Source organism: Drosophila willistoni, assembly GCF_018902025.1.
Source record: "Drosophila willistoni isolate 14030-0811.24 chromosome XR unlocalized genomic scaffold, UCI_dwil_1.1 Seg8, whole genome shotgun sequence".
In the NCBI taxonomy this organism is placed as follows: domain Eukaryota; kingdom Metazoa; phylum Arthropoda; class Insecta; order Diptera; family Drosophilidae; genus Drosophila; species Drosophila willistoni.
Genome location: NW_025814059.1, coordinates 1,955,513 through 1,980,000, shown reverse-complemented (window position 1 = coordinate 1,980,000; position 24,488 = coordinate 1,955,513). Strand labels below are relative to the sequence as shown.

Genomic DNA, 24,488 nt, shown 5'->3' with positions numbered 1-24,488 from the left:
CACAGCAGCAACAAGGCCCAGTACAGAACAAGCCGCCGACGCCAAAGACGCCGCAGGGTCCGACAGGGGTACCAGTCGGCATGACTGGACCGGGAACTCCAACTGGCCTGCCGCCCGGAGCCTATCCAGGATCTCATATGCCTGGCTATCCGCCAGGGCCGCCGCATGGCTCTCCATTTGCCCCGCAAGATGGTCAGCCTCATGGCCTGAAGCCCACTTCCCATATGGATGCACTGCGGGCCCATGCCCACTCGGCGAATTCGGCTGGCCTTGGTGGTCAACATCATCCGACGGAGCCATGTGAGTTTACCATTTCGTTTCTCCATGTGTATTCTCTTAAATAACCACCCCATCCATTTCCTTTTCTGTAGTGCCCATTGACATTGAGCCAGATCCAGAGCCAGAGATACCCAGTCCCACACATAATATACCGCGAGGACCAAGTCCCGAAGCCAAACCCGATGACACCGAATGCCATCGCTCCCAATCAGCAATGTGAGTAATCTGACATTGAATCGCTCAACTCATTCGTTTACCATTTACATTTCGATCATTTCCCTCACACAGATTTGTGCGTCATATCGATCGTGGAGATTACAATTCATGTACGCGAACGGATTTGATCTTCAAGCCTGTGGCGGATTCAAAATTGGCTCGCAAACGAGAGGAACGCGATCGCAAGTTGGCCGAAAAGGAGCGCGAAAGACGACAGGTGAGTGCTTCAAATAAACTTTGAACCACGAATAGGTTTTTCTCTAATCATTCAATTGTTTTCCAATCATCAGCAGCAGCAACAACAACAGCAGCAACAGCAACAACAACAGGCGGCAGCAGCCCAACAGGCTGCCCAGCAGGCCAAACTCAAAGCGGAACTAAAGCCTCCATATGCCGATACGCCGGCATTGCGCCAATTGTCGGAATATGCGCGTCCCCATGTGGCATTCAGGTGAGTTCGCTGGCAACAGCCAAGAGAGTCAGATCTCTTTCGTCTGTAACTAGGGATGCAGAAATGTAGTAAATCGGTATCGGTATTCATAGAATTGGCCAAGAATATTCACAATAATAATAGGTATACACGATATTCATTAATATATACGTATTTATTTGGTAAAGTGACAGTTCCAACGAAGTAGATAACGAAAACTTAACTTAAAAAATATGGTAGATTAAAAAAGAATTACAAAAAGAGAAATTATGTAAATTCTTCTAAATTTATTCGCAAAAAAAACTAATCTGAACCGATCTGCATCCCGATTTAGAATTTCATATTCTTGTTCTTTCGTTTCCCGTTGAGTGTTAGGAGTATTTTATATATTTTTTTTTAATGTTTTATTTTTGTTATATTTTTATTATATTTTTATTATATTTTGTGTTTCGTGTGTTTTGTTTTTGTCTTGGTGTCATTTGTTTTTTTTTTATTTGTTTAGTTGGTATTGTTGAGTCGCGTTTGTTGATCGTAATTATTTCCAATTCAATTTCAGTCCTGTTGAACAGATGGTGCCATATCATCATCCAATGGGCCCCATGTACAGAGAGAGGTACAGTACCAAATCCTGTCGAATCCTCATCTCAATGCGTTCGCCCTCACACTTACACACACACACACTAACACTCATACTGACACACACACACACACACGCACACTTGCATACTTATACATCAAACGAATCTTCCTCCACTAACCACCACCACCACAGACCCAGACCCAGAACCCACCGAGCTTTTTATAAATTTGATTTAATTTCTTATACGCACGCCTAAAATTATGCTTCAGTTATTATCATTTGCCATTGTCGCCCGCTGCCTGCCGCCCATAAAAAAAAAAATTACTATCCCACACATTATACCCTCCTCCTCATCCTCCTTCTCCTCCTCCCACAAACAAAATACAAAAGTTATACATCTTAATATTATTTCCAAGTCCTCATGAATTATATTTTCCAACTATTTTTACAGAGAATTGGAGAATGCCCAAGCAGCTGCTGCGAGTCAATCGCGAATTGATCCACATTGGATGGAGTATTATAGACGGTAAGAGAATTTTGTTAGTTATTTATTTGTTTGGAATTGTATTAATAATTTTGTCCAATTTCGTTTCAAACAGCGGCATTCATCCATCACAATTCCCGCTTTATGCAAATCCAGCTATATCACAAATGGAACGGGAACGCCTGGGCATACCGCCGCCGCATCACGTTGGCCTCGATCCGGGCGAGCACATGGTGCGTATGGTAGGCCACAAATTTATTTTATTTACAATACCACTCGACTCATATTCACAAAATCAATCGTATTTGGAAGCAATATCAAAACCAAATTCAATCCAACAAACCATCCACAAAATCAAAATCAACCACTTTTTGTCCAATTTGTCAGTTTGAAATTAACCAAAAAGCATTTTGTAACCATTTTATATAAGCTATTGCCAAAGTCCACCTACATATATGTATGTATATATATGCGTCTAACTATTATATATATATGTATCAATTCAAGATCATATCTCCTACACAACAAAAAAAAAAAGAAAAACAAAATACCAAGCACGTGTCTATTCTCTGTTTATTGTCATATGTTGTGCTAACACATTTCTCCTGACATGCCATTGCCTTGCCTTGCCTTGCCCTGACCACCCCCCAGTCTATGGGTGGTGTGGGGTGGCACTGGCACTCCACAATAACCATTTGTCGCCGCTCGCTGCTCGTACTCTTCCTACCACCTCTCTGTAATCACATTCTAACCATGCCGCATCACTGCATACACTGTTCCATAAACTCTGATCTTGTTCTTCTTCTGTTGGCGATATCAAACACGCCCACATGATGCAGCACTGGCTCTTTTGAAACTATCTACGATATATTCAATAATTTTCAGATACGATTGACGAGAGAATATCATGCACACTCTCATACTCATTTACATTTGCCTTTGCATCCACAGCCGCAACCACCGGAAGCCGGTTTCCAACTGCCACGTGAGTTTGTATACCCCTAGAGATTCACATGGTGCACCAATAATACCATTTTTCTTTCTTTTTTTCTTTTCTCTCCTCTCTGTTTTCTTGCTCCCTATGTGTCTCTTTCTCTGTGTGTCTCTCTGTTACGCTCACTCAATCTGGACTAATATAGCGAATGTTGGCCAATATCCACGCCCAAATATGCTTATACCTAGAGAACCACACTCGGATGTCCTGCTGCGTATGTCCTATGCAGACCAACTACAGGTTTCCCAATTCCCTAATTGACATCCTAACTCATTAATTACATATATACAGTATTTACAGGCCGCCGAATTTCAACGCCAATCACTGCACGATCAATATTTTAGGTAAGCAGAAAATTTCCTAAAAGTTCAGCAACATCATCAATCAATCTCAATCATCATGGACATATGTATATTCGGTTTTTTTTTTGTTTGGTTTACTTTATATACATATCTCATGTCCGTTTTATTTTGCATTGTTTTATGTTTATGTTTGTGTCATCACCCGTTCTTTTTTCTCTTTCTCTCTCTCTCTCTCTTTTTCTCACCTCTATATTCGAAAAATATATAGACAAAGGCCCAGATAAGTGGACGATGTGACAAGAGTGAATTATAGTTATCGAATCCAAGCAACTGAACAAAGAAAATACTCTCTAATGCCATGAGGCCATGAGGGGGCAAAATGCTTTGTGTGATTTTTTTGTGTTCAAACGTTTCCATTTTGGTTTTTCCCAACAACAACAACAACAACAACACATACAACATATAAAAGAAAAACTACTATCAACAAATAAAACCAATTTAAACTTACTACAATAAAAACCAACAACAACAACAACAACAACAATAGCAGACAACGTCGGAACCAACTCTGCTCTCCCCAGCCATTAGCAACTTTAAGTTGTGGAACGTTTTGTCCAGTTTTTATGTAAAAAGTTAGTAATGTCATATCTTTGGAAATCTATTGAGTTTTTCTTTAATTTATATGTTTATCATACTCCTCATCTCATGTATCGCCGAAATGTAATTGTAAATTGTTTATACATATCAACAAAAACAAAATAGTAATCAAGAATCTTATTTTATACAGGAATCAATTGCGTTAATTTGATGGTAACCACAAACCGACACATAATCTAAAGGAGAATCGAAACGCACATCAGAGAGACCAGACCAAGGCAAAATCAAAATCAAAAGAGAAAATCAACTAGAAAAAACATCAAACAAACAAACAAACAAACAAACAAATAACAAAAAAGAAGCAAGAAAACATGATGGTCGCAATATTTTAAGTATCCTCTTTATAGTGTATAGTGTTAAATTCTACAAAACAAAAAACAAAAACAAAAAACCAACAACAAAAAGCAAAAGCAAAGAGTGTTAAATATCGTTTTTTAAGCAACTTACAAAAAGAGATATGATAATGATGATGATGATGATGATGATGATGATGATGATAATTTATATAAGGCAATGCAGAACAAAACTTAGCACACAAATTTTTATTGATGAGGTTTTCAAGCATAGATCAAGATTGAAAAAATTGAATAATTGAGCTGCTCTACAAATCAAATAATTTCGACATGAAAATGTAAAACCAAATTGAATCAACACACACAAACACACAGAGAGATTGAGAGAAAGGACACACACATCTAATTAGCTGTTGCTGCAGGAAGTGGCATATAGATATAGAAAGAGAGAGACAGAGAGACACAGTGGGTGAGTGACAGAGATAGCAATGCCAGTATATATGTATAATATATATATTCGAGTGTATTGTAAATGAGATGAGACTATAGCCGTGTTTCTTTATTAACAAAATTTCAATTTTTATGACTCTCAATTCTGTAATCCTCCTCTCCTACTTTCCCTGCGTTCCCCCTCTCTAAATAGATATGCCTAATTCACAAATTGAGTTATATATGTATATATATATATGTATATTAGAATTATACATTCAGCTACAATTGAACTATGTATTTTATATGATATACATGTACATACATATACATCTATTCAAATACATATATATATATATATATCGTATATCGTATAATGCTGCTGCTTGCAACAACTAACTAACTACTATTGAATGCTTTTTAAACAAAAGAAATGCTTCTTTGTGTTGCAATTCCTCTTGTTTTTTCTATTATTTGTGTTAGCCGCCTTTGCTTATACAGTATACAGTATATATCGCTTATATGCAACGCCGCTGCTGCCCCAAAACATACATATATGTGCACAATTTCAGAAATGATTCAAAAGTTGCCATATTTTATTGCTTTTTCCTATATAAGTCGATTAATTGTGAAATGAAAAGTGACATGGCTATTAGATAATTTTTTTTTTGCACACAACAAAAAAAAGAAATTCGTTTGATTTGGTTTTGTGGTTCAATATGAAACTATTTAAAAAACAAAAAACTTGTATGTAAATATCGCTTATATCAATTTTATATTACTTTTAAGAAGCATAAGCGATGATCGCCTTAATGAAAATATTGCTTATATGCAATGCCAAGTCAATGCACTACCGTTGTTGCGTATAACCGGTATGTACTGTACTTACATTATCTCAATAATTTTTTTTTTTTTAAATTAATTTATTTTATTTTATTTTTTTTTTGTCGCTAGAAAAGAGAGTATTATATCAAAAGAATAAACAAAAAAAAAAAGCCTAGTGGGGGAAAGTTTCTGTAAAAAGTGCATAATTTACATTATACTCTACAATTAGGATCTATCAGATAATGTGTGGAATTATTTGTGAACAAAACTTGATGCCAGCTGCAATTTTTTTTTTTTTTTGTTTTCGAGTGCTTAATTTAGTAATTTAGTAATTTATATACAAATATTATACGAACAGCTTGCATTACACACATACACACACACACAAACACAAGCATATTTAAAAGAAGGATTATATATATATATCTATATACCTAAGGCCGATTCACTTACTGCAGCAAAGCGAAGATAGAGAGCTTGAAGAGAGCGCGGCATGTGAATTGAATATAAAATAAATTATATATATTAAAACAAAACAAAATACATATTTTTAAATACAAGCAAGTTTTTTTTGTCACATTTTGATTATACACATTGATATAAATAAATAATTATATATATATATTGTAGCTATATATTATATATAGGTATATTATATTTACAAGTTTATTGTAGACGTTATGCAAGCATATTCAAAAAAAAAACAAAAAAAAGAAACAACAAAAACAAACAACAACAAAAGGCACACAAAACAAATATAAAACAAAAGAAAATGATCATTTTCCGTAGTTAACAATTAAGATTGTAAAGTGAATGAAACAAAAACAAAACAAAAAAAAAGAAACAAAAAAACGAAAAAAATCCAGGCATACATATTTATATATATACAGAAATATATTTATATATAGTCTGTTCTTTGTAAAACGGAATAGGGCTGTAGCTTGAAATTCATGTGCATCAATTTAAATAATTTTAAACTTAATCTAAATAGCGCAGATTTGTTTTTGAGAATTATTATTTAAGGCGCTAGAAATTTCTTTATTCAAGGCAATTCCTTTTTAAACCAAGCTCATTTAAATTGGTTTACAGGAATTTTGGTTACAGCCCTATTCCGTTTGACAAAGAACAAGCCATATATACGTATACATATACACACTTATATACGAAAAAAAAAACACACACACACACACATACACACAGTCAGCTATATAGAGTGTGTAGATGTGTTGCATAAATCGCTTTAACAATGTCCAATTTGTACTGGGCGGAGAAGCAATTAGTGCAACACTCTCCATATAACTGACATTTGCTATATATTTATATATATATAACAAACAAAATGAAGAACAACAAGCATATACAATTTGATGATAAATTATAAATTATTTAAAACAAAACAAAATTGTATAATATAAGTAAAAGAAAATAAAATTAGTTACATTAGTTACAAATCCAAGAAAAAAAAGTTCATTTAACTATGTGTATTTCGCACACTGAAACAAACAAACTATCAACACACACACACACACACACACACACACACACACCACTCATACACACACACCCACTCTTAGCTAAAGGTTCTCAAAACTCTTCAACAGATAACAACCTTTTTTTTGGGCCAACACCCACTACAGTGGTAATTAAACATAACAGAAAATCGAACGCAACTTAAGGAAACGAAATTGCATCAAATATAATACAGAAAACAAAAGAAAATAAAAAAAAAAGAAAACAAGATTTTAAAGAATCAAATAAGAAAACATATAAATTATTTTCATTTCATTGAATATCGGATCAAAGGGTGTAAGGACATACAAATTTATTACCTTATGTTATTTGAAATCGTTTGTCTATATAGTTTTTGTATGGCTATTTTCTACGTTACACCATGGGTCACATAAATAGATGCACTAGCCAAAATGGAGTGTATTGTCTTATTTCTGAAGTTAATTTAATAAATTATTAACAAACTCCACAATCTGATTAGGAGTAACTCTCTAGTTAGGAGTAAATCACAGTTTAACATCGATAAACCGAATCTCAGTTGTTATATCTATTGATTCGCGTATAGAAACTTAAAAGTATTTGTTAGTTTTTTAATGGGATCAAACAGGAAATTGATTTTTTTTGCTGTTAAGAGGTTCTTTATATCGAGATTTCCATATTTGAATAGTTTAAATTGATAAGAAGGACTCCTCAAATAAAACAATTAAAAAATTGGTGGCAAATTCGAATAAGTTTTATTTTAAAACAAAGAGGAGAAATTATCTTTGAGTCAATATCATTATATTATATACTAATTAGTAAATGTATTCAAAAAAAAAAAGAAAAGGGAAAACAATTTCTTACATCTATATATTTTATCTTATATTTATAGATTATAAATACAAGTGAGTTTTACATAATCAGTGGCTTTGCTATAAAGATAAACGATCCTATTTGGAGTAGATAAGAGTAAAAGTTGGGCTTGGATAAATAAATAACAATATCAATAGAGGCTAAAGGCTAGACAAGACGAGCGGCTGAGCATGTGGCTGCCGTGGAGGATGTCTTTTGTGTCTCCAGATCACCTACACCATTGGTGATGCCCACCAGACTGATGGCTCCACCCGATGCACTCGCCAGTACCCGTTTGTAATTGCTGCTGCATTGCGAATCCGCAACAGAACGACCGTCGCCCTCATCGCGGCGACACAGTTCGGCGGTAAATGAGGGTGGCGCCCCATTATTATTGGTTGCAGCCGTTTGATTCTCCAGACGTCGCTCCAGAATATCTGCCGTGGTCAGCTCACTGGCCTGCACAAAACTGCTAGCTGGTATGTTGCTTAGCCACGGCTTGAGACTGCTCTTCTTTTGGATGGTGGCCGCCTTGCAGCGGCAGATGACATCGGCGTGTTCGCCGCATATGGAGCAAGTGGGGGCCACTGCAGATGGGGCAGGGGAATCGCTTTCGATTTGCACATTGCCATTGCCGACTGAACCGCCGCCCACAACGACGGTGGGCATGGTAGCCCCTGAGGAGCTGCCGCTTAGCTCCAATTCGCTGACAGCGTCTGCCAGAGACTTAAGTCCAGCAGCCGTTTGTGGGCCACTCTCGACTACTTCCTGATCCTCATAGTTGGGACTAAGCAGAAGCTTGGACAGCGGCGGAGCGAGACCCAAGCCCAGATTGCGTTCATGATACAGCTCCGAGATGCTGGGCGTAAGCTCACGGTTCATGTGCCGCATAAGGCTGTCCTGCAGGCACTTGGTGCTAGTCTTGGTCGGGGTCGGGCTCTCCTCTGGCTGTTGCTGCTGTTTGGGTTCGTTGAGGAGTTCGCTATCCGTTTGCGAGAAGTAAAGACTAGATGGATTGAAGGACACGTTGGTAACCTCCTCTTCTTCCGGCAGGGCCAGAGGCTTTCTGATAGCATTTCCAGCCGCAACAGCTCCGCCATTGTTAGAGCCTGGTGCACTCAACTCGGTTCGCACACTCAGACGATCCATGAACAGGGCATGCTCCTTATTAACACGCGCCGCCAAGGAACTTTGGGCGCTTCCAAGTTTGATTTTGGGCTTACTGCGACCACCCACTCCCACGCCTAAATTATGATAGACTGGCGGACGTGGCGGCGGCAATGGCGGTTGCTGCTGCGGCATGGATAGACCAGCTCCACGGCGCAATACTGTAGCATGTCCGGATCCCTCCCAATCAGTGGTACTGCTGGCCGAACTCGAACTGTCCGGTCGTTTTCCACTCGCCACGGCTGACGAAACTGGCGCCGAAGTGGAATGCGCATAAAGGCTTCGTATCCGCGTCTGATGAGCTAGGGCCAAGGTCAGGCTGGGGTCGGTTACTGGAGGACTCGGGGTGAAGGCGGCATCACTCTCACCACCACCTCCGGGTCGCGAAACTCTCACCGGAGCACGCATACTGGCATAACCAAGACGAGGATTAGACATTCCGCTGCCCGGCTGAGTGGCATAGCCATCGGACAAAGATTGCTCGCTGTCGGTGGTATTGGCCAAGCTGGAATCTAGCCCGCCTCCACCGCCGCCTACCTCAGTGCGTCCGCCATCGGGTTCGCCGCGACGTCTCACATAGGAGATGAAAGCACTTCGCGGATGCAATGGCAACGGAGCTTGATTGACCGAAGGAGTGCTGGTGGCTGTCGGTTGAACTGGCACCGGATCCATTTCTGCCTCTGCAAGCGATTCGCAGCTACTGCTATGGGCCGAGTCCAGCTCCATGCCCAATCCCAGACTCTTGGGCGCTTCTCGAGTATCTGAAGATGAAGAGAGAATATGTATTAACTTCGCTAAACACTTCGTTTAGGTTACTTACCGAACAAGGCCAGCAGGGCTTGCAATACAAATTGACATTGGCGACGATTTGCCTGTTTGCCTGTGCGCAGGATAACCTGATCTGATCCCACCTCGGTCAGATCGAAACCCACTGAGGCAAGCAGCTCATGACAGCCAGCCACACGCCAAAGATGCACACTCAATGGCATCTCAATGCAGCAAGTGTCCGCCTCGGATTTGATCGAACTGGAGCTGGAGCTAATGCTGGGGAACTGGGCCAATATATTCCTCATCACAGCAATGATATCGTCCGCATATTCCACACTGTTCACATGGACCAACTTGGCCAGTGCCTGCAGGGTGGCTGGAGTCAGGGCCAGCATTGCCTGCAAACTAGCCGAGCACTGTGATAGCCGATCCTCGGGATCTGCCTGGGGGAAGAACACGCTCGATGGGATGCCATTGGCTGCGGGTTCGAATCGAAAACCAACAGCCATCAACAAGTCCTTCCAACCAGCCACTGGCCCCGCCTTATTCTCAATACTCTGCTGTGTTGTATACATGGCATTCTTCTGACCCCTGTGAATCCTCTGCAGACTCTTCTCCACCAAGTGCAGACACACACGCAGCGCATCCCGGCAGCGTTCCGGTGAACGTAACAGCTCACATAGAGCATGACCCAGGGCCACTTTGTTGGAGAGACGCACATTGCTGCCGACTAGCAGGAAACCCGCCCAGTTGGCCGGATGAGCAAAGTGCTTTGTGTGCTGAACTGTCTGCATGGCCTCCGCCAGAGCACTAAAATATAAAACTGAGATAAGTATTCAATCGTTTGGGTTTGGGTTTCTAATTCTTACCGAGCAGCTCGCGCTCCCTGGAGGAGGGCCGAGTAGAAGGCACGCAGCAGAATCTTGGCTGCCGTCTCCGGGACTGGCCACAATGAGATCAAAACGGCGCCAGCTCCAGCCATAAGCCAACCGCTAGCCAATTGGGCCACTCCAGCGCCCGATATGGGCTCCACCGAATGGTATGAGCTTAGGACCACCAGACGTGCGCTTAGTCGCAACTGGCGCAGTTCTCCGGGGGCCAGCGTAAAGTCCGACAACTGAGGTTCATGGGGTTCCTTTTGCTGTTGCTGTTCAGCGGTTACCACATCTCCCGGACTGAGCACAACGGCGCCCAGTTGCCAGCTTAGATTGGCAGCAAAGTGAACACACTCCGCGGATGGTAGCTCAGCCAAAACCGACTCCTTGGTGGCATTGGAGCCGGCCAAAGCTGTTGCTTGCAGCATATCCGCCACCATGGCGGCCTCTTGTAAGGCTGCCGGAGATTCGGCGCCTGCCCAACCCCAACGTTCGGCCAATAGACGAGGAACACGCGGCCCGCCAACAACCAAAGCTGTCGGAGGACGTCCTCGATCGCGTTTGCCCTTGGGCCGACAGCGGAGAGCCTGCAGCGATGGTGCCGTGAGGATGGCACAGCGTTCGGACAGATATTCGCCGTCTTCACGGGCGGCCCGCAGAATGGCAAAGGGAACTAGATACAGGGAACTGTCCAGAACCAAGATTAGCTCACGCCGCCCCTGACGAGAGGCGGTAATACCACCGCTGGAGGGCAGCAGGTCGTCAAACGGAGCCAATAGTAGATTGTACAGGGTATGAAGGCATGAAGGGCCTCGCCAGACTGGCGGTGCAGGAGCACGACGTGAACTGCGACTACCCACCGAGCGGGTGGAACCTTGCAGACTGGCCACCGAGCCACCAACTGATCCCAATGAGAACAACGAACTGAGCGAGTAGTTTGATGAATTCAGCAATTGATTGCGGCTAACCATACGCATAAAACCGCCCCCGGCTCCGGGCAAATCCTCTAGCAGTTGCTCTGTGCTGGCTCTCCATCCACTGCCATCGCCTTCGTGCAACAGAGTCTGCGAATTGACACCCAAATTGTCCCGAACCATGTTTACGTAGCGTTCTAGCAGGCCAGCTGCCTGTTGTTGCTCCCGCTCGGCCAACTCGGCTGTCACCTCATCCTCCTCCTCTTCTTCCTCTTCCTCGCTAAGCGACAAGGGCAGCTGAAGGGTCTGGGCATCGATTCGTGCCGCATGGAAACGCACAATTCCCGCCTGTGGCTGGAGTAACCAGGCATAAAGCTGCTCACCAGCCAAACTGTAGTATAGCACTGGCATTCGTCCACGGTTAACAGCTTCCTGGATGGCATCGCTATCCACCAGAGGCGTCTTGTTAATCTCATCGGCACCGCCGCGTGCCTTGCATCGTTCTGCAGCCACCAAAGCATCTTCCGTGCGCTGAAGGGTAACCAGAAGCTGCTGTAGCAAATGATAGCAACTCGTCTGCAGATCATAGAGGGCCAATCGTGTTTCCGGACTGCGTTGTTCGTGGCGCACAGATTCCAGCAGTTGGGCTGCAGTTTCCAATTGGAGGCGAGCGTCCTCAGCATCGCCAGAGGAGCGTAGAGCAAGACCTGCATAGACGAGAGAGGGGCAAATGGTTAGTGCCATTTTGAAGTTTAATCGGAATTCCGTATACTCACCCAGTTGATGTCTTATTTTTGCCTCTTCCTCTGACTTGCCAATGGACTGGGCACTGGCCAATCCTTGCCTTAAATAATCCACAGCCCTTGAATGCTGTTCCAGTTGATGATGTACTCTACCCAAGGCCAAGCATGCCAACGCCTTGCCCAATCTATCCGAGCTCAATTCCAATTGCCTTTCGTAGCATTTTAAAGCCTCCGCCTGATGTCCAAGAAACTGGGATCCATCTCCATCCGAACTGCAAAGAGATTTTCAGGATTCTTCATTAATATCATCCCCGCAAGGGTTTTACATTCATTTACCTGGCTGTGATCGTTGGTGTGTTCCGTTGTCGACTCAATTGTCTTTCATAGCGCTTCAGAGCCTCCGCCTGCTGGCCAAGTGATTCGTGTACTGCCCCCAGATTGCTAAGAGCACGCGCCTGCAAGTCCGGGGAACTCAGCTCGGTGCATAGTTGAAGATCCTGTTGGTGCAACTTCAAAGCCTCGACATGCTCGCCCATACGTTGCTTCACCTGGCCCAAGGCACTGATTGCATCCGATTCTAAAACTCGATCCTGCAGACCCTGGGCCAGTTCCCGTTGATGTTCCAGGCAGTTCAATGCCTGGGTATGATTGCCCAAGGCAGCGTGCACATGGCCCAAGTCACCGTAGGCCAATGCCTTGATCTCTGCACTATGCAGATCTAATTGGGCCACCACCAGACGCTTCTCTAGGCAAACTAAGGCAGCGGGCAGCTGGCCGAGAGCCCTCCTCGCCTGACCCAATCCGCGATAGGCGCGTTCCTGATCCCGATGGCTTGAAAGACCCAACGCAAGTTGCAATTGCCGATCGTGGCATTTGAGGGCTTCCTCATAGTCACCCAAAGCAGCATAGCAATCGCCCAAATGACCCAGAGCTCTGGCTCGATCCGCCTGAGTGGAGGGCAGCGACACGCGCTCCAGTGTGCCAAGCTGTGCTTCCAGGCAACCAATGGCTGCCTCATAGTGGGCCATATTAAGACGAGCTATGCCCAGATTGCCATGGGCCTGGGCCTCGACAGCCGCATCGCGTTGCTCTTGTGCCCGCTCCAATTGCTCCTGATAGCACTTGACGGCATTGGTCCAACTGCAGAGCGCCATATGGACAGCTCCCAAATGGCCATGGGCCCGGCACTCGCCAGAGAGGTCGCCCAGCTCTTGGCGTAGAGTCAACTCCTGCGTGTGATGACCCAATGCCTTGTCCCAGCGACGTAGCAGGCGATGCGCCAGGCCAAGAGCTCCACAAGCAGCCGCCTCCATGGAACGATCTCCCGCTGCCCTCGCCAGTGCCAGTTGACGTTGATACAACTTGATGGCCTCCTTTAGGCGACACAGAAGAGAAGAAAGGATTCAAAAGTTATAGAAGGAAATAGTAAGCATAGTTGAACCTACCTCATGAGCTCCTGTCCGGATTAGGATGTCCCCAATATTGCCAAGTGCACGAAACTTGGCAGGCAATTGATTGGTGGCATGGGCAACTGCCAGAAATAGCTGTTGGCACTCCAAAGCGGCTGCCGTGTGACCTAGGGCAAGGTGGGCCAAGCCCAGATTGCAGTACGCTCTTCCCATATGCGGCCGATGCTGGGCATCCTTGGCCAATGCCAAATCCTGATCATAGTATCTCACTGCAGCCCGATAGTTGCCCAGGCAAAAGTGTGCATAGCCCAGCAGATGGCAGGCTTTGCCCTCGGCTGCCACATCGCCCAGTTCCTGGGCCAGCATCAAGTAGCTTTCATAGTGAGGCACAGCCTCCTCGTACTCCTGACGTCCACTGAGGCAGTTGCCCAAGTTAAGCAAAGCGCAAGCCTCGCCGGCCGTATCCTTCAACGATCGGGCGGCCGCCAAATGTGCCCTATAGTGGGCCAGGGCAGCATCATGGGCACCAAGAGCCTGATATGCCACCGCCAAATTGCCATGGGTGGCCGCTTCCGCACTGCGATCGTGCAGGGCCTGATTGATGGACAGCTCCTGTTTGTGATACTTAACCGCCGCCTCATAGTTACCAGCCATGTGAGCCATGCGAGCCATATTGCCATATGCCCTGCCCATGCCAGCTCGATCGCCCAGCGAACGAGCTATGCTCAAGTGGGCCTGATGCAGTTTCAAGGCGGCATCGTGGGCGCCCAGCAGCTGATAGACAATGCCCAGATTGGAGCAAGCCCTGCCCTCACCTAGTTTGTCTCGCGCCGCCAACGCCATTGAGAGCTGCCGTTCATGCCATCTCTTCGAAGCGTTTGCATCGCCGGCACACCGTGCCGCATGGCCCAGTCCGGCATAGGCCCGCGCCTCGATGCTGCGATCACCCAATGACTGGGCAATGCGCAGCACTTGCTCATGGCAGGCGGCCGCCTGACTGAATTGACGACGCTGATGATGGGCTGAACCCAGATTCGAATAGGCTCGCGCCTCTTCCACCTCATCGTGCAACTTGCGGGCCAATCGCAAGTGCTGACTATGACAGTCCAGGGCCGCCTCACACTCGCCCAGCGCCAGATACACAGCACCCACATTGCCGATCTCCCGGGCCTCCTGGAGACGATCGCCCAGTTGCTTGAACAGTTGGACACACTGTTTATGCGAGGCCAGGGCATTGGGATAATCACCACTCGCCGTATACACATGGCCGAGGGATGTCAGGGCCGATGCCGCTGCCTGGGTGTCCTTGCATTTCATGGCCAAGACCAATTGATAGCGATGTGCGGTAAGCGCCTCCTTGTACGCCCCCTGACTGAAGTAGGCAGATCCGAGATTTCCATGCGCTCGACACTCGCCCGCTGTGTCGCCCAGTGACTTGGCTACCGCCAGATCTTGCTGCATATAACCAATGGCCTGATCCAATTGATTTAGAGCCCAGTGGGCCGAACTCAGGGCACTGAAAACCGATCCACGGAGTTTCAGCGAACAACTGCCTATTCTCAGGGCCGCCTCGAGCACGGCCACTGCCGCCTGATATTGTGAGGCCTGCAACAGTTCCTGGCCAACTACAGAGCTGACCACAAACGGTGACTCCTGCAACTGCATGGTCCGTAGTTGTTGCAATGTCGGCTCCAAGGCCGGTCGCAATGGACTCTTTAGTGAAGCTTCTACCAGGCCAGCTAGCAATTGCTTGTGGCTCGGCTCCTGGGCCAAGCCCGAGGCAAAGGATGCCAACGCTTCGCCATAACGACCCAAACACTGCAGGGCCACGCCCTGGCGGAAATACTGCAATGATTGAGATCAAGGAATCAATTTTTGTGATGTGAATGGAATAGGAAAAGGGTAACCTACCGCTTTTGGCCATTGTGGACACAGATCTCTGGCTTGTGTGGCATCCTGCAAAGCTGCAGCGAATTGTCCCTGCTTGAGTAATGCTGCTGAACGATTACTGTACAATATATGATTGCCAGGATCCAGCTGCAAGGCATCCGTATATAGAAGAACTGCAGTGGCAAAGTCGCCACTTTGGCAGGCAGCATTCGATTGTCGCACCTTCTCCAGGAAGAGAGCACGATTTGCGGCTGGCAGTTCCGGTGTACATTCCGGTTCGTTCTATACAAAAGAGAGAGGGAAGAGATCAAAAAGCGGTAAGTTTTGATTATTCAAGTGATATAGGAGTGTCGCTTTCCCCCGATTCCCATCTCGTAACTCCGCTTGGGTCGGTTGGTTGGTTGGCAGTCTTCACTGTACCTTGTAATTATGTTAAATACCAACGCACCAGCTCTTAAAGCTTTAGTCGGTTACACAGGTATGCGGCCACTGAGTCACGTTTGTTGGCCAACTGTTGCTCCCGATTTCCAGTGCCGCGCGCAAACGCGGAAGCAATTCCGCGAATTCGTGGCCCAAGAACTGAACCACCACCACGATCGACCAGCCGCAGGAGAAACGACAGCAGCAGCAGCAGTAGAAGTGTTGAAGTTGAAGCCTTTTTTGGCATAAGCCACCAAATGTCTATGGTCATGGCCATGGCCATGGACGTCATGGACGAGTCCGTGACAACAACGTGGAAATTTTTACATATTTTTTGAAGCAATTAAATGCAATGAGTATGCAAATGCCTTAGCCCAAGATGTTTCCTAGAAAAACGTGCCGTTCGCCGCATTGCCGGGCTCCAACAAGTGCCGTTGCCTTTTCTTTTTGTTTTCTTGTGCTGGCGGCCCCGTGAGATACGGGGGATAACGTGCTTAGATTGGCCTTCGTCTGCCTTCTGGCTGTGTATAAATCAGCCCCACAATAAAGTATCTGACAGATGCAGAACGCAATTTACGTTTTATGCAACTATAAAAGAGCGCACAGTCTTCAGTTCAACCGATAAGCCAAATGAAGAGGGCGTTACCAAAAAAAAAAAACAACAAAACCAAAACCACAAAAAGCCCAAAAAAGAAACGAAAGAGAACAAAAACGAATCCCTGAACCGTAGAAAGGAAAACAAAAAGGAAAACATAAAAGAACTTTAAGTTCTTCTGGGCCAGCGTTGGCGTTGGCCAACATAGAGTGGTTGATCTCACAAAGCTGATTGCTGTTCCTCTTGGCCCTGCTGCTGTCTGATGATGGTCAAAGTCAAATAAACACGCACCAAAAAGTTGCTCAAAGAGGAGTAGAAGAAATGACAGAGAGAGAGAGAGCAAGAGAGAGAGGGTATATATAGATCTCCGGCGGAAGGGAGCGCCGGCTTATACTTATTAGCAGATGTTATCATTTCGACTAAAAATAATAACAGACAAAAAATACCAGCCACAAATGCCAATAAGCCTGGCTAAAAAAACTATTAAAGCCAAAGAGGAATCAAATAAGCTGCTACTTGATGAGAGAATATGAAACGAGATTGCTAATCTAAGCTGTGATTTGATAAATCATTTGAACATAAAACAAACTTATTTCCTTTATTCGAATATCAATGACGTTTCTTTGATAAGAAAATGGAGAGAATTTCTGTTCTGGTCCTTTTTGGATAAGCTTTCTGTCCAAAGAGGTTTTTTTTTTTGTTTTTTTTTGTTGTTATGCCAGACTTGATTAGGTTACCCCTCGTTTAGGATATCTTTGACTGTGGGCTAAACCTGGTTAGAACCAGTCACAAAACATATATATATATATATAGGTATGTGTATGTATGAAAAGCAGTGGAAGTCAAACTTAAAGATACTCATTGCTGTTGTTTTTGTTGTTGTTGGTGGTGGTGGTGGTGGAGCCCTTTCGCTTCGCGTTCCATGTGAGGAGCCAAAGTCATGCTGTATGTCAATTTAGGAATTGGCGCCCAAATGCCACATAGAGAAGTCATGTAAAATGATACGCTTGCTGTCCCGCTTCAACAATTCCAACTAAATTGGCAGCAACAACCACCAGCAGCACCAGCAGCACCACCACCATCAGTAGGAGACCCAAGAATACGAAACATTTTAGAGAATAGTCGAGCAAAAAGAATCACAGAGCTAGCGCTAGAGTTCCAAATGGAGAGGAAGAGAAAGACAGAAGGAAGGAATGGATGAGGTGATGAGGGGTACAAGGAGAGATGAAGACAAGGCAGGAATGTAAAAGAAAAACCTGCGATTCGAGAACTGGTCGTTGTTGTTGTTGTTGTTGGGCGGACAACAGCAAATGATCCAACAAAAAAAGAGGAAAGAAATGAAAAAAAGTGGCACCCAGGCGGCAGCATCAGCTTCAACTTCTTGTGCTGAGGCTGAAGCTTGGAGCTTCGGAGTTTGGAGTTTAGTGTTGTAGGCCCATCGATAAAGTCGCCGCATTGGAATGCCAACAATTTCACGATTGCCTGTGCCGCACATTGCGGCATGTTTCCACTCTCGCACTCTCGACACCGACGCCGACGACGACGACGACGAGTCTCAAAACTTGAGAATTTTGTTGCAATTTAACGCGTTATAAAATAATTAGCTTGATCCTAGAAAGCTTGCTCTAAAAAGAAGTTGGGCATCCTATCCTAATGGTCCTTATCCTATCTAAAGAGACAGAGGGAGAGAGAGAGAGAGAGAGAGAGACACGCATACACTCAGGACGACAGTCAGTCAGTCAAGGAGACAGCAGCTAGGGATCGGGATCTCATCTCTTTTCAGTTGTATGTAGTTTGGGTTTTTTTTTTTTTTTTTTGTTTTTTTGCCAGACATACGTCTGAAACTTATCCAACATCGTTGACGTTGTCTCTGATGTTGTTGCTGTTGTTTTTGCCCATGACATGACAGCGCGGAATATGATGAAAGGGCCCTGTCGAGTTGAGTCGGTCAGAGGAAGACGTAAGTCTCCAGTTTTGGCCCTCTTCCCCTCTCTCTCTCTCTTTCTCTCTCTCTCTCTCTGTGTGTGTGTGTGTGTGTCTCTTTCCTTTATCTCTTTGGGCTTTTGTTTAATTTGGCTTTCTGTGTGTCGTTCTTCCCTTATTGAGATTGAAGAGCCTAAGCCCTTTTGTAGTCTTGCCGACCAAGTTAATCAACATTGAAATCATTTTGCCTTAATTTTGATTATTATTCCCCTTTTTTTTATGTTTTGTTTTTTTTTTTTTGCTGAAGGTCAACACGCATACATATACATAAAAATATACATCGGTCTATATAGTAATTGTAGATTTTAGTATTCAGTTGCTTACCTCGGAGAAATCCCGCTGCGACATCTTATTCAATAGCTGATCTCCAACAGCAATTTTGCCATTGTTCTCATTAAAATTTAATGGCAAATTTATAAGATTCTCATAATTCGTCATTTGTATGCAAAGGCCGGGAAAAGAAAGAGAGAATCATCAGAGAATTGCCTTCTGAAACAAAACACAAAAGAAAAAGGTAATGAAAATGAGGGTTTAAAACAGTATGATGAGAGGAGAATGTGGAAAACAATGAGACTTTCAAATGGAGAGAATGAGAATTCTAGCGAAGTCAGCAGCAGCAGCAGCAGCAGCAGCAACAGAAGCAGGAGCCGCTAAGCTAAAAGGAGAGGAGTGGATGGCGGCTTCGACTTGGGCATTGGCATTGGCATCGGCGGCAGCTCCTCTTATGCAAATGCCTTAGCCGCACATAAACTTGACAATTGAATGTGGCCATAAATTGTGGAGTCCCGCAGACGACACCGTCTTCTTGTCCATTGGACTGCCACTGCCAGTGCCAGTGCCTCTGCCACATTTTCACATTGCCACAGAACCATAGCCAACGTCATTTTGCTCATTGCCGCCGTCGTCGTCGTCGTCGTCGTCGCCGTTGCCGTCGCTGTCATCGTTGACGTTGCCGCTGCTGCTGCTGCTGTACAGTGGTCTGAGAATTCGTGTGAATTGTGTTACCCAAAATTGCGATTTGTGAGATTTGAGGAAATTCTTTGCTCTTGCCATTCACTTGCCAGCGGCGCCTGCCTATCAGAATCAGCATCGTGGTACCGCCCATTTCAGCCCCTCTGCTTGAATTTGTTATCATTTAATTGAGTTTGCGGTAGCTGCTAACATGTGTCCCCTCCTCCCCATCTCTCTCTCTCTTTATAGAGAAAGTCTCCCATTTCGAGAGAGAGAGGCAGAAAAATTTAATTAAAAGCGCCATATAAAATTGACCAAATCAATTAAATCGCCAGCTTGTTTTTTCTTTCTTTTTGGCCTGTTTGTGTGTGTTTTTTTTTGTTGTTTTTGTTTCCATAAGTAGCCCCAAACAGCGGAAATTGTAGCCTCTGTGAAAAACTTGATCCACCCCGCAAGCCACACTCAACCGCTTCCCCCCCACTCGGTGATTGCGTGTAGAAATTATTTGCCTTTTGATGGTCTTTTAATGGGTTTCATTGTTGACTGCGGTTAAAGAAGGCATTGGTAGTAGCCAGAAGCCAGAAGCCATAAGCACAGATTCACCTATCGCATATAAAGACATTTCTATGCGATGGCAATTAATTGAAATGTTAGGCGCAATGACAAAAGACTTGACGTGACAGACGTGCCAGAGGACATATGGGAGCATGGGTGTGGGCATAAGCCTGGGAATGGGAATGGGAATGGGAATGGGCATAGGTATAAAAGGCTCTTGAATTATGCATTTTCTGTTTTACCTCTTTTGATTAAGTTGTCTATGGGTTTTGCTCTTAGATTTTAAAATTAGATGATCTGCGCTATTGAAATTCACAATTTAATGAAAAGCAACTAATTTGATCAGAAGTAGGCAGCATCGGAATGAAAATTGCTACAACTTTATCTCATTGCATCATCATTAAGTCTAAGTCGATGGCAAATTGAATTTGTTATTGTGAGATTGCATTTAATTGTGCTTAATGCAACCGATTTGTGGCCTTTAACGATTAATTGTTTGCACATGGAAATTAATTAATTTAAAACGTATTACCAATTGATTTTAATGACACTTTCTTGAATTTGTAACCATATTTAATGGCAATGCATTAGTTTCCGATTTGCCGACTTGGCCGATAACCGATGAATAAGCATAAAAAACCAAATTCATAAACCGTAATGCATTTTCCACTCTTCATTTTATGGTCTCGATGGTCGATTTTCTTTTACTGCCATAAAAAAGCATTTATCAATTGCTCCACATACCCATGGCGGCATTTTTTTTTTCTCTCTTTTTTTTTCTATCTATCTTTCTCATTTAACAGTTTGGCTTTTATTTCTTTTTATTATTATTAGTGTGTTTTTTATTTCCCCTTTTTTTTTTTTTTTGCCTTCTGCCTGCCTTTTTCTGCACAATTATCATTTGATGATGTTGCTGTTTCATTTTAACGATTATGATGCCCGGTTTCCATTGCAAATGAGCTAATTTAGATGCTTTAATGGTTTTATAATTGCACTTGACTTCCAAAGGAGACGAGGGAGGGGAGAGAGAGAGAGAGAGGATGCCATTTGCTGCTTTGGTCTGGAATTTTTTTTGGGACTTTGTATTTGGTTTTTTTGGCTAATCCCCCATTGTGGGCAAGTTTGTAGCCTAAGTCTTTTGTATTGGTATACCCTGTAGCCACTGGAATGCAAGAGTATGCTCACTAAATCTTTCTTGGGTAAGAATACATAGAGATCTATATATAAATCTATTGATATTTAACGACATTACCTAGACTGTCTGTCTGTCTGTTTGTTTGTAATTAGAAGTCTTTTGACCTCTCTTAGGATATCAAAAAGTCGAATATTCTTGAAATTGAGGTTTTTGAAAATATAATATGGCTCAGTTTTATTACAATATCTTTTGACGAATTCTGACTTGATTATAAATACAAATACATATATATGTATATGTGTATAGATTATTGGCCATTAAATTTGGTTTGCAAATTAATCCTCAGCCACCTTTCAGCCACTTCCACTTCCTTCCCCCCCCCAACTCACATCTAAGTGTGGCTACATTGTTGCATTTTGCAACTTCGTTGGCGGTCTCTGTTGCTGTTTTATTTTTTGTTTAACGAGCACAAAACTCAGCCGTGGGCAAGATTGAACCAAAAAAAAAAAAAAAAGACATGACCATGATCCCATGAGGACCCACATCGCGACTGGGTCTTTATTACAACTTCTATAAATGATTTCCGCTATTAAAGTGAAACACTTTTGCATAATTTTTCACTTAGAAAGGACAACGAGGACAGCAGCAGCAGCAACAACAACAGCAACAGCAACAACAATAACAAAAAGAAAAATTCCTCACGCTTCATAAAGCCCGGCAGGCAGTCCCAAAAACGCAAAAAAATAATAAGAAGATTCCAAAAGCAACAACTAAAGATCCAGGAACCGCCAAGCAAGTGCGCCCTGCTCCTGACGATGATGATGATGATGCGATGTCTTCCTCCTTACCAAAGGCAACCAGTCAACCTGTTGAAATGTGTGACAAATTGGGCGTAAAGAGAGAGAATACCCCTCGCTCGCCCCTTCCCCAAGACCATCTTCATCTCCCACTTCTTCTCACTTCTTTTCTCAGACCTGCCAGCAATGTGGGCGTGACAACAGCGATTTTTGCAGCAGATTTTCGTTTATAATGTATTTGGAGCAAAACCAAAAGAAAACACCATACAAAAAACCCAAAAAAAAAAAGGAAAAAATTGAGTCATAAATTTAAAGTTTATTAAATTGTAAGTTAAGGGTTTTTTTTTTATTTTGGCAGAGTGCCCAAAACAAAAATGGAGTGCTCGATGGTAGGAGAGTTAATTGAGATTTAACAATTGCACAACAATTGCTTATCTCTTTGGAAATTTGTTAGCCAAGTTGGCTCTCTCTTTCTCTTTTTCTCACTCACTAAGTAGTGAGTTAGTTAGTTGTTAATGAACAAATTGACAACAAAATTAATCACACAAAATGAAATGTGTTGCGGTTTGTTTGTTTGTTTTTTTTTCTTTTTATTTCTTCTCTCTTTTTTTTGTTTGTGTTTTTTTGTTTTGTCTGTGGCCTTAACTGGCAACTTGAACATGAAATACTTGTACAATTTCATAAAAACTCATTAAAATTGTTAGCTGGCAAATACATGTACATACATACATACATATATATGTACGATTATATACATTATGACTATTTGGTTACCACAAGCAACCGAAAATGCGGCAGAGGAATGGATTAAGTACATATTATTGCGATTTTGTTAATGCCCTTTGGAAAGTTAATATAAATTTTATAGGATAAACAAGTAGATAATTTACTTCTTTTACTTCTTTTTTGGCATTTGGAAAGGGTATACAAAGTCTGTGCTAGACGTTAGACAAAAAAAATAAAAAAAACGAACGAAAAAGCAATTTTAATGAAGTCGAAGTCGAGTTGGGAGATGTTGTTGCTGATGCTGTTGGTATTGTTGTTTGTGTTGTTGCCTTATAAGCCATGGTATGGCATGCATTTTGTTGCCCACAATGCGAGTGGCACGATGTAATTGACATCATTAGACTAAAGCGCAGGCAGACAGTGAGACAGTCAGACATTCAGCCAGCAACAACAACAACAACTCCAAAAGGAGCACTAGAAAGTGGCTAGCTACCTGGCCATGGCACAAATCCCCGTTAGACCCACCAGCACAAAGAGTTGTGTCTTGTTTTGTTTTTTTTCCCGTTCTAGGCGGACCCACCGCACCGCACTGCACCACAGTACCCACAACACCATGCCACACCACACAATTCAGGCATTAATGTATGCAAATTATTTAATGAAAATTTTCCAAAAAATTTATTATAATTATTTTTATATTGGGTCTCGATCTCGATTTGAATATTTAATTTCGTTGTCTAATAAATTTCATGTTTAAGTATTTTTGGTCAAGTTTCTTTTAGTTTCTTCTTTCTTTCTCGAGAATTTATTAGCTTCTTTACTTACCATAGGGAATTCGGGCAGCCAAAAAAGAAAATAAACACTGGCTTTTCCACTTCAATAATTGTTGTTGTTGTTGCTGATGAAGATGTTGAGATGGTTTCTTTTTTAGTTTTTATTCGGCAACTGTAGAATTAATTGTCGAAATCAATTATTAAATTATGACAATGCTTAGATTTGTATTTGGAATTTAAATCAGTCGTCTTTGTGTGAATTATTTGCAGCTTTTGGCTAAAAAGCTTGTCTATCTGTTTAAACAAACTGAGGCTAATACTTTTTATTGCTGTATTTACTTTAATTTAGTTAGATTCTCTTTACACACTTTATATTTGAGTGCAAACATATCTAAGTCCCATTTATTTAAAGCATTTCGATTGAAGTTTCTTTACATTTTCAAAATTGGAGCATAATTTGGTAAGAAATATTAATTTCTAATTTAAATACAAGTTAACAATTGTTGTTTTTCTTTTTATTTAAATGTATTTATTTTACATTCAAATAGATTCAAACAAATGTTTTGAATTGATTGTTGAGTTACTTCACAGCAAAACAAAAGACTTAGGCAACGAACTTGATTTTCACACACACACACATATATACATAAATGCTTAAGCTGGCAGGTACACACACACACATACACACACACACACTATCAAAATTTGACTAATTCCCAAATATTTGCAGTCTTTTTTTGAAATTTTTTGTTTTTCTTTTCTTCTTTTTTTTTTGATTTGTTTGTTTGTTTATTACATAAATATAGAGTTTTGCAGCCGTTATATTAATGTTGTTGTTGTTGTTGTTGCTGCTGCTGCTGTTGCTGCATAAATTAAAAATTCATTTTTATGGCTTTTATGTGTCATTTGGGTTTGGTAATTTATGTAGAATGCGGCAACGGCCGCCGTTGAGGTTGAC

General features: G+C 42.8%; 2 protein-coding genes across 11 annotated transcripts in view; one reads left to right on the top strand and one right to left on the bottom strand.

Annotated features, from left to right (window-relative positions):
• LOC6645910 (arginine-glutamic acid dipeptide repeats protein) overlaps positions 1-4,771 on the top strand; it is a 20,965-nt gene extending 16,194 nt beyond the window's left edge. For 2 of the 10 annotated variants that reach the window (XM_047012321.1, XM_047012317.1), the window contains exons 4-14: positions 1-300; positions 372-495; positions 568-712; positions 786-946; positions 1,482-1,538; positions 1,957-2,031; positions 2,105-2,222; positions 2,875-2,974; positions 3,129-3,223; positions 3,275-3,327; positions 3,554-3,728. The exon at positions 1-300 is cut by the window's left edge and continues 4,684 nt beyond it. In XM_047012321.1, coding sequence (XP_046868277.1) covers positions 1-300; positions 372-495; positions 568-712; positions 786-946; positions 1,482-1,538; positions 1,957-2,031; positions 2,105-2,222; positions 2,875-2,974; positions 3,129-3,223; positions 3,275-3,327; positions 3,554-3,569 — 1,244 coding nt within the window. In that variant the 3' untranslated portion in view covers positions 3,570-3,728. Of the gene's footprint in view, positions 301-371; positions 496-567; positions 713-785; positions 947-1,481; positions 1,539-1,956; positions 2,032-2,104; positions 2,232-2,874; positions 2,975-3,128; positions 3,224-3,274; positions 3,328-3,553; positions 3,729-4,072 lie in introns of those variants that run through there. The other 8 variants (XM_047012320.1, XM_023177611.2, XM_047012318.1 and 5 more) reach the window with 8 other exon arrangements.
• A 3,060-nt stretch (positions 4,772-7,831) lies between these two features.
• On the bottom strand, positions 7,832-23,626 carry LOC6645909 (tetratricopeptide repeat protein 28). Its single transcript, XM_023177610.2, has 9 exons — positions 23,583-23,626; positions 18,918-19,082; positions 15,617-15,877; positions 13,742-15,550; positions 12,633-13,669; positions 12,330-12,568; positions 10,634-12,260; positions 9,817-10,574; positions 7,832-9,757 (listed from the first exon to the last, which is right to left on the bottom strand). The coding sequence occupies exons 2-9, from the start codon at positions 19,029-19,031 to the stop codon at positions 7,998-8,000; spliced, it is 7,605 nt and encodes a 2,534-aa protein (XP_023033378.1). The 5' UTR covers positions 19,032-19,082; positions 23,583-23,626; the 3' UTR covers positions 7,832-7,997.
• Positions 23,627-24,488: the final 862 nt, after the last annotated feature.

Bases quoted from the DNA above. Each gene is read 5' to 3' on its own strand.
- LOC6645909 (XM_023177610.2), bottom strand. From the start codon at position 19,031: ATGACGAATTATGAGAATCTTATAAATTTGCCATTAAATTTTAATGAG. The intron at 13,670-13,741 runs GTAGGTTCAACT...TGTCGCCTAAAG, and splicing joins TCCGGACAGGAGCTCATGAG to GAGGCCATCAAGTTGTATCA. The intron at 12,569-12,632 runs GTAAATGAATGT...ATCTCTTTGCAG, and splicing joins ACACCAACGATCACAGCCAG to TTCGGATGGAGATGGATCCC.